The sequence below is a fragment of the Diadema antillarum genome, unplaced genomic scaffold (assembly GCF_040938485.1).
Source record: "Diadema antillarum isolate AM-2024a unplaced genomic scaffold, OU_Dant_1.0 scf00000057, whole genome shotgun sequence".
NCBI classification, from domain to species: domain Eukaryota; kingdom Metazoa; phylum Echinodermata; class Echinoidea; order Diadematoida; family Diadematidae; genus Diadema; species Diadema antillarum.
This window is the reverse complement of record NW_027270946.1, coordinates 767,513-778,458: the sequence shown is the minus strand read 5'-3', so window position 1 is coordinate 778,458 and position 10,946 is coordinate 767,513. Positions and strand designations below refer to the sequence as shown.

General features: G+C 36.1%; 1 protein-coding gene across 1 annotated transcript; it reads right to left on the bottom strand.

Annotated features, from left to right (window-relative positions):
* Nucleotides 1-8,874: 8,874 nt before the first annotated feature.
* Nucleotides 8,875-10,539, bottom strand: LOC139715899 (muscarinic acetylcholine receptor M4-like). Its single transcript, XM_071627451.1, has one exon. It carries the CDS (start codon nt 10,537-10,539, stop codon nt 8,875-8,877), a length of 1,665 nt encoding a protein of 554 aa, XP_071483552.1.
* Nucleotides 10,540-10,946: the final 407 nt, after the last annotated feature.

Here is a 10,946-nt window from a genome sequence, read left to right as displayed (position 1 = left end):
TATACATATCCATTTATGCTTATTACTTCATATTATCGCCATTTGTGTTACAACTGTCGATTACATTCTAAAAAGAATATACTGATAATAATGATGATGATGATAGAAGTATATATGGTATTTAAAAATGATTCTTTATAATGATAACTTTATTCAAACTATATGATGTTTCATAATGATACCATTGTTCCAGCAATGATAAGTATTACAAAGATGACATTTTTTTATGGTGGCATTATTCTAGCAATAATAAGAATAATAAAGAAGCCATTCCCCTCCCCCTTTTTTTCAGGTTCTTTATGTGCCCATGACATAAACTCTCACTAGATTTGTATTATTAACAAACCAACACTCTTTTGTAACGGAAATGGACAGGTATATAAAACACAATTCTAGCAACACCCTTTTGCATACACCAGAGGTGCATCATATATGTTTCCTTTATTTTTTCAATTCACGTGGAATAGTTTTTCTCGAAAAATCGAAATAATTCAAGTATTGCTGTTACATCTAAACCAATCATCTATGACCAATTGTATAATTGAACTTGCATGTAAGCGTTTCAGAATCCTGTGTAATGTGGTATATCTTTTCTCTCCATTTTTCAAGAAGTATTTTGCTTGTCGCAATTGATGAGATGATTGTACAATAAAATTTTAACTGGAGACATACGTATATTGACTAAACCCAATTCTCCTTTTCATGTTAGCACATGAACCTGTGTATCAAAATAATCTGCTGGCTGTGAAAGGATATATCAATCTATCAAATAAGGATTTTGAGAAGAATATTGAAAGAAAGTAAAGAAAGAGAAGATCTCTCTCGTTTTGCCATTAAGGTCATTCGACCTTGAGAATCAAGTGGCCATCCTTGGGTCTATTTGGACAAAAACAGAATAGATGCACTCTCAAAGACTTTACATTCATCAAGTGTTAATAACCGCAGACAAGAAACGAACTGTTGTCATAAAAGATATACTTTGATAGCAGTTATATCTTTACCATTTCTATTATGCGCATTATGAAACGGAAGTGATGATACTTAAAAAGAGAAGAAGAAGAAATCGTCTCTGATAGAAAAATAGAAATGTATCTATCTCACAAACTTCGCCAATAAACACAAGGTGAACATAGCTGCGTTATTCTTATTATATATCACACTTCAATTACTACGGAAAGTTTCATTTTCAGTAGAATGGATCTAACTGGCTGCGTTGTATTCAGCCACACGAGTGATTTCTTTACATGAATAGGAATATACGCCAAGCACCTTTTTCTGGCAAACATGTCTTGTGGATCGAATGATCTGCTAATGGACTTGTCACAATGGCCCAGCAGTTAGATAACTACAAAGACTCTAAGGAGACACTCTGGACTGAGGTTGTCATTGTAGAGGAATGAATTGAAAGGAAGTAATGAAATGGAAGGTGGAGGGACAAAGATTGAAATACCTAACCTTTCCGATAAGTGTATAGATGGAAGCTATTTAATTCACTGTATACATTGCTTTTTCAAGATAAGAAGATAGAACGACTAGATGTTTTGAGGTGGGTTTTTTTTTAAAGTAGAATTTTACTCTATAATTCGCATTGGCTTGTGCATACAATAGTCTCATTCAATGCGAGACTGATGATTTGAATCAGAACAAATCAAAACTTTCACATAATTATTATTGAACCATAAAATGCAATGATGACCTTTTAAGTTGTGAAGGTCATCTATCTGCTTAGCGATCTGATAAAATATCTTATTTCAAACACACTAATTCTAGAGAGTCAATGGATGCTATTACATCTAAACCAATAAGCTATATATATATATATATATATATATATATATATATACATATATGTATCATGATATACAACAATGATAACTGAACTTCTCTGCAAGCGTTTCAAGATCCTCTGTAATGTGGTATATCTTTTCTCTCCATTGGTCTAGGAAGTATTTTGCTCGTTGCATTCAATAAGATGACACAGAAACACCGAAAAAACACCGAAAACACCGAAAACACCGAAAAAAAAGAAAAAAAATATTTTGAACAGTTATAAGAATTGTTGATTCTTTATTGGTTGCAAAGAAGTGTAAAATCCAACCTTATATTCTATTGGAATTACAGCTAAGCGGCTCCATCCATCCACTACCTCTCGTGTCCTTCTATTTTTTTTTTTGTCTCTTATCTTCACACCACGCATTAAGCTGCTTTCTCCCCCCCTCTCTCTCATACACACACACACACACACTCACACACACACACACACACACACACACACACACACACACACACACACATACTATTTTGTTTCTCTCCTCTCTTTTCCGGCATGACAGCGACTTAGTGTAGTGTAGGGATTTGTTCAGGGTTTTTGTTTCGGATAAGTTAGGTTATAGGTCTTTTTGTCTTAGTTTCTTTGTTTCATCCATTTTCAATGCTTATCAGTCTATCGATCATATAATTTCTTGTATTACGTGTGGGGGGAATGCAGCCTACAAGCTCAGCTTTTTAGCATTCCTCCCCATTTCCAACATTTTCCTATACCTACAAGTTTTCTGTAAATTTATCCTTTACTTTGTATGATGAAATTTATGCACTGTATTCAATTTTTGTAATATATTTATATGTTTTTGTTGGAAATGAAAAATAAATGAATGAATGAATGAATGAAATTGATATACGTATATTGATTAAACCCAATCCTCCTTCTGCATTATTGCATTGACTCGTGTGTCAATATAGTAATCTGCTGCTATGAAAGGATATAACAATCTACCAAAAGGATTTCGCAAGGAAAGAAAAATGAAAAAGAAAGAGAAGAAGTTTTCTTTCCTATTGCCATTAGGATCATTCGATGTGTTATGACATACCCCCTACAAAAGATTGTTTTGTTAGGGAAAACTCCTACCTATCTCCAGCATTTCCAAAACTTCAAAATGATTTTTGTGTTTTTTTATATGTTTTTTACCTTAGTTAGGCCTACATCCATAAGTTTCATTTATTATATTTTGTAATGTTGACACACACACACACACACATATATATATATACACATATATATATATATATGTATATATATATATATATACATATACATGTATATATATTTATTTATATATATATATGCACTTATATCCTATGTAAAAATTGTATTTACAAGTTTTGATGGAGATAAAAAAATAAATGAAATGAATCCTCTCCTCTACTTTGCTTCTGCGATTGTGATCAAATACATGCATTTTCATGAAACTTCCTGGATTGTATTCACGATATACTATATAGAATTTTAGTAAGTTCGTGCATTAAAAAAGTATATTGATTATTCATTAATACTAACCATGATAAATATCTCCACTTAAAGCTACACAGACTAATCACATACACACGAAAATGTAAATATCACCTAAGCATATTATAATGTTCTGATTAAACTAATTCTAAATACACACTTATCTTAAAATCGAATCTTGATGGGAGAAAAGGAAACACTAAACTTGCACATACTATAGGAAAGACACAAATATGAAACTCAAAGATACACACACACACAAAAGAAAAGAATTGTATACTCGTACCTTGTAATGATATACAATACAGGATCGTACAGTTTATAAACTTCAAAACAATGCGGTTGAAATGGAATATAGCAACTAACTCAAATAACATTCAACATATTCTCTATAAAAACATAAGACTGAACAAATGAAGATCAATACAAATATCTGTACATCTGTTTACACTTCTATTTCCACTATTCATATCATTTGCATCTTTCGGTCATGGACAAGATTCAGAAAAAGATTTTCTTTCCGCTGATTTAATGTCATTGTTGTTATCCTTCGTCTTTTGATCATACCCCAACTCGTTGTTTTTACCCCATTTTCAAGTTATTCCACAAGTATTTTCCGTTGTTATGAATTCTTCTTCATTTTAACTCAATATCAATAATTCTAATTATTGATACTGAGATAAATATCATGAATTTTAGAACACAGAAATTCGTGTCGCTTGTCGCTTTAATGTATATCTTTCCTAATCTGTTCCCCTGTAAGTATAGTGTATCCACTATAAATTCCACATGGGTATAGACCAGTCGAGGTTTTCATCAATCATGATTCCTATATATCTTCTTAAGAATTTTAGATTCCTTACCCGTTTTGTTGTGTTTTCTCTCGTATTGACACCTGGGATCAATTCAATTTTTCAATTCAATTCAAAGTTTATTTCATTTTTCGACAAAACATATAAGTCACACTTCTTTTGACAACAGAGAATAAGGTAAACAGAACATTATGTATCAAAAAGAATGTACAACAATTGAGAACCTTATCGTAATCATACATTGTAGTAAAAAAGAAGCAGAAGTGATCGAAATGAAGTACACGTATAACTTTGCTTAAAGTGCGAGAAATGGAGAGACCCACTAAAAAGACAGAGCTTGTAGAATGTGGGCCCCTCTGATCACATCATCTTTGATTCTTCTTTTAGAGCCTATCAGCAAAAACAAACAAACAAACAAACAAACAGACAAAACAAACAAAGTTGCGTTACTTTGCTTTCAAAGCAAGTCTGAGACTATTGACTTACTGATTTTAGATCATTCTTTTATACATTTAAACTGTAGTGGAAATTTATTTGTCTGGGAAATACAGTAAGACTTCATCACTTTTGTTCGGTCATTGGTGTATGGCAGGAACAACAACGGTCCTAATATTACTGTGAGATATCACGTACACGTTCCTAGGATTACTTCTTGTGTGATACCACAATCTACCTTCTGAATTCACGATGAATAGCACCATCACTGACAGCGATGCACTGAGCTGGCGCTAATGTCTGTTTTGTAAGTAGCTCTTAACTATCTTAAAAGCTCGCTTGCTTCGTTCCATTCATTTAGATGGAAGATCATAATGTAGAGTCTCGGAGGCCTTTTACAAAATAATCTGAGGCTTATTGAGAGCTAGAGTGAGACTGACAGCCACTCAAATGCAGGTGGCGCTATACCGTGTGAAGCTTGCTTAGAGATTGTGATCACTCTCAATAGACACACGTGCTTAAATCAAACAAAAAGTATACAGGAAATACCAGACCCGACTCGACATTGATGATCGTTGGTCTGAAAAAAAAAAAGAGTACACTTTTTACAAGTGTGACAGTGAAAATTTTAACAAAATCTGCATTTTTAAAGATTGATTATTTATTGCCTAACAGTTGATGTTAACTGCTGATTTAATCACCTAACAATTTTCCATTGATCATGTACAAAGAAAATAAAAAGACAAAAATTCAATTCGTGTGTAATAAAAGTTTATGAAAATAAAATGCTTTTCCCTGCTGAAAACGTAAAAAATAATAACCATTCGGATATGTTAGGATTTGAGACTGGGGCATAACTGTGTTTGGGGAAAAAAGTAAAATTGAAATTTAAGTTTTTTGTTTTGTTTTTTGTTTTACGAACCTAAAACAACGGTTGCCAGCTGCAGTTCAGGAGTTTAAATGTACACAATTGGAAGAAGTGAAAAGATTGGGTTCAATTCTTGAACTGGGAGGCACTATGGCATAGTCGATGAGATTCTAACTTTCAATCGGAGGACCCGAATTTGGGTCTCGTCAAGTGCCTATATAGGCTACGTCTTTGGACGAGATGCTTTTATCCACCATGTACATCTCCACGAAGATGTGTAATCGAGTCCCTGGCAATGCTGAAGTAGGATTAATGGTATAGGGCCTTCTGGCATTAACAGTGGTAACTAATGGAGCTACCCTGGATAAAGGGGACTGTGCCATCATTAACTCAAACAATTTAGAATGAGTGTATTATCTCATTCTGAGATGGAGTGCACGTGATTGTAATGTGCCCCCTATAATGATTGACTTTATTTTTGGCCATCACATTAAAATGAATGATAATGTGAATAGGTGAATGTAAATAATCGCTAGATTGATGAATAAATTCTTTTATTCTCCCCCGCCCCATTTTTTTTTGGAGATTTGAATGTATATATATTATATATATATATATATATATATATATATATATATATATATATGTATAGCAATTCTGCCTGTATATATATATATATATATATATTTTTTTTTTTTTGATATAGCGACAAGGGTTCCAAGATAGTCTTTACTGCGAACTCGTCTATTTTTAGGGACAGATCCAACCAGACACTTCTTTTCTTTCATCTGTACCTTTTCCCCATTTTATTTCGTTTAGCAGATACCAGAAAAATGCATCCCTAAATGTTAGATGTAATCATTTCCTGTTTATGGCTGGTTTAATTCAATACTAGATAGTATGTATCATAGCGAACTTAGTAATTGTAAGTTGCATTTGACTTTCTTTATCATTCTTGAAAATTTTACATAGTTATAAGAGGTTTACATCAAGGTTTATGATTATTTAAATGTTTCATTTGACAGTTAGCTCTCAATATTTACAGAACTATCATGGTTCATTGTACTGTGTTAATGTTTTGCCATATCATCTAATTATTTGTTTTTTTTTCTTTATTTTTTTGGTGCCACCAAAGTTCATTATCCGTCTACCAAAAGAAAAATTTGGTGTCGAGCCCTGACAAGTATATGCATATAATATATGATATGATGTAATATATATATATATATATATATATATATATATATATATATGTTGGGGTGGAAAATGTTGCTCTATTAGTGACTCAACTGAACCATAAAGCTATAGCTCAAGGGCTGGACAGTCTGTTTCAGCAACTGAATTGTCTGTTTGTATAGACACACACACACCCACACACAAACTCATATATATATATATATATATATATATGTATGTAGAGAGAGAGAGAGAGAGAGAGAGAGAAAGAGAGGGAGTTATAATCTGTGTATTGGTTCATAGTGTGCAAAATTCATAGTATATTCATTTGTATGGATTCAGACTGAGAAAATAAAAATTTAACACATATAGATACAAACTGTTTAGTGAGATTTATCTGGTGGCACCAGTTTACATGGTCAATAATTGAACAAGAGGGACATTGTGCTTTTCAATTAGAATTGCAAGGCCACAAAATTAATTCATGGCTCTACATACATGACGTCTGTGTAGCTTAGAAAGGACCAGATAATGTACAGATGGCAAATTGAATCCCAGTCGAATGTTTTTTCAATCCCAGCTAATGGGTCTTTGCTCAATCAACGCAATAAATTAGAGAATGTCTCGTTCAGGCTGACTCTTAATTTCACGGTGTACCCTGTTTTTATTTTCGTTTTGAAATGACACTGGAAATGTAGTAGTTTATTCACTTCGTCAAGGCTTCCCAGCAAAGAACCAATGAAAGCATGAATGTTTATGAAGTGACACGCACAAAATAGTATCGAGGATCACGCTTCGCATCTACAGACATTTCTGCCCTAAACTACTGCGAAGAGGAAAAAATACGTCATGAAGAGTATGATCCCAAAACGATTTCTTGTTAATTTGAGATGTTTGCAACTCATGCTGGTTAAAAAGACAGAGCAAAAACATAAGACAATATGGGATATCTTTAGTCTGTAAAGCGCAGTGAAATTAGCACCAAGTCTGAAATGCGCTATATAAACAGAAGCTATCATCATTAATATCTTTAATCATATCTTCAAGAATATTCCCTGTTATGCTATAAGTGACGCATCACTAAAAAGACTTTGCACTACCTTATGATGGACTCATTGTTTAAATGTTTAAAGATGGCGCTTAACACATTTTGCGATCAAACTTTCATATATATACATATATGTATATACACACACACATAATATGTATGTGTGTGTAGGCCCTACCTATTTTCATTGTGGTTTCGAGCTTGTTAGAAGTAACATGAATCCTTCATGGAAAAACTTCGAGATATTAAAGATTGCCATCTTACGCACTTCTCGATCTTTTGCCAGTGTGACCGCGGCTATGAATGCACATGCTGAGTGCATTCTATCTCAATCTGTGAAGCACAATCATTTTATCACCACAGGCAGTCTTAAATTTAATGATTTACTGCGCAGTCACGTGTGAAATGTGATTAGTTAATCATGATGCGAGTACAGTATACATAACACATGACTATGATGGTAATGAAATTATAGACTTGTACTCTTCCGCTATAAATATCGACATTTAATCATGCATGTGATTTGTACTGGCACATGGTTCTTGCTGTCTTGCAAGTATTGTAACTGTATACTCGTATATCAGTGCGGAAACAAAGGAAGATGGTTCTGACAAAAATGTTCAAATGGAATAAAATTACGATAAGCAATTTACCAGCGCTAAGATGCGATGGTGGCAACCATTCTCGTTGCATTTGCGCATTATGTATGGATTCGTGTATAACTACGTGAATCGGGAGAAGAGGAAATCCCCAAAATGTTCTCCCAGCAGAGATAGGCCCAACAGGTGTGGATTTACAAAGATGTGCTACGGTGAGAGTCAGTAAAGATGGAAGGAGCGTGTATATTCAAAACACCATCGACTTGCCTTAAATAATGGTGGCTGAAATAAAATTCTCATCGGCCATACGTAATGAAGTATATTAACATACTGTAATTATTATCACATGATTCAGACGTCGGGAGAGTCAGTACTGTCTGAACTCCAATGAATTATGGCAATATGGAAGCGAAAACAGTCAATTTCTACAAAATTAAAACTGAGAGATAATTGCAACAGTTATAGTCCATAGGAAAATAAAGACACTCTGTGCTCGAATTGTTAACACCAGTTTGAACTTCAGCTTTGTTTCAGTCTGTATAGCACTGAATGTCTGATCCGCTGATATCATGTTACAAGAGTTGCATGCCATTCGCCATCATGAGCGCCTCTATGCTGGACCCGTATCACATAGGAGGTTCTGCAGTCGATCAGGTATCCACTGTGTATGGGTCACTGGAGTTGACTTTTTCCTGGTCATCTGAGGAAGAACTTTTGGTCTGATTATGCTTGTAGCAGCAAGTGACATCTTGCAGTCCAAGGAAGCGGAGGAAGTTCCGCCGAAAATGCGCCGTCACAACGGCGTACAGGAACGGGTTGATGGTGGAGTTGCACCACAGGAGGTTAGTCATGATTTCAGACACGACCTCGGGCACGGACTCATCGCCCATTGTTGTCATAATGATGGTCGTTATCTGGTAGGGAAGCCAACAGAGACAGAAGGCTGTAACGAGCACGAACAGAAGGGTTGCCGCCTTGTGGTGGCGGCGAAACTCGCGCAATTTCTTGCGCTCCTTGTCTCGGCTGACGAAGGGTAATCGAGCTGAGTTGCTGCCAACGCTGACGGCCACGGAGTTGACTGTTAGCGTACTAATGGACAGGGAACCAATGGCTCCCTCGAATCCAGCTTTTCTTGGCATTTCGCCTTCAACGTCGGAGCCATTTTTTCGTGGTCCGCCACTAGTCTGCAGGTCCTTCCCATTTTGTTCCACTTTCTGTTCTACAGCGTTTTCGTTATCATCATCATTTCCACAAGAAACATTTCCATTGTCTGTAGGGACAGCATCAGGTAACACTTCGTGTCGTTTCTCATCCTCATTCATTTCGTTCTGGCAAACATGTTGCTCCACATTCATATTCACTGAATTTGACGGGTTATCGTGAGCTTCCTCTTCCTCTGGTGGATGAGAAATTCGAACATCAATCGCGACTGAGCTTTCCATCTCAGCGACACCATTGTTTTCTTCCACATGTGTTTGTGTATCAGTTGAAAAGCGTGAGACTGTCCAGAGAGTAGGTGCTGGAGTAGAATTGGTAGACGCAAGAGCTAAGCCATTGGCGGTGTCCGTTCCTAGGGATTTGTTCGACTTGTGCTGGTCACCCGTCTGGACCAAGCTTCCGGAACGCATTCGAATGTTGATATAAACGATAACGTTCAGGTAGATTATGATAATGAATGGAATTACAAACTCTACAAAAATCATGACAGCTGAAAAAGGGACATCGTAGAGGTACTCCATTTCACAGTCATTGGAGAAATCCACATGTGTTGATTTCGTAAAAGCACCATAACCGAATGCCGTAATGGTGTAAAAGGAAATTACGATACTCCAACAAATCGCCATGGTCACGAGAATGCGCTTTTTGGTTTGGTATGTGCGATAGGCGAGTTTCTTCTTCACCATCCAGTATCGATCCAAACTGATCAGAGTTATTGATAACACCGACATGTAGGAGCACGTATAGTCCAGCACAATCCACAATTTGCACGGTATTTCTCCCAGGGGCCACCTATCGCCGGCGAGAAATACGAAGTTGAAGATGAGCGTGATTCCGATACCAAAGTCTGAAATAGATAGGTTGAGGATGAGAAGATTGCCCGGGCGAGCTCGAATCTTCTCATCGACCTTGTAAGCTGTCATGATGAATGCATTGCCAACTAACGTTACCAGGATGATCAAGCAGTATATCGTCCCGACGACAATCAACCACGCTAGCGACCGTGAGTCCATTTGCTCTTCATTTGTCTCAGTTGCGTTCGAGATGAACATCGTGTACGACTCTGTAAACGATATCGGCGTGGGTGACGCTCCCATGATTGAATATTTTGTTTTCTTCCGAGAGTGTGAATTATTTCAGTATTCAGATCGAGTATCAACAACGAATGAAGAATCGCCAACAAGAATGGATCCTCCCAAATCACCGTAACCCCTCTTGGAAGGAGGTGACGATTCCGTTTTCTGGCATGACAGGTTTTGGGTCCTGAGGCAGCAACAGTCACTACTTTCTCTTGGAGCATCGACAATGCCAGTATCTGTCTCTTTCCAGTGCTTACGGTATGTCTGCAGCACTGTCGCGGTGATATAGGGAGGACGACAGCACTAACTTCGTCAGTCCTTTTCCTTCCATATCAATAATCCTGTTCAGGGTTACGTACTTCTAAATTTGCCGGAAACATTCCGGTCCTGTTTAGTTCCGTGACGTAAAGATGGTGCACATTAGT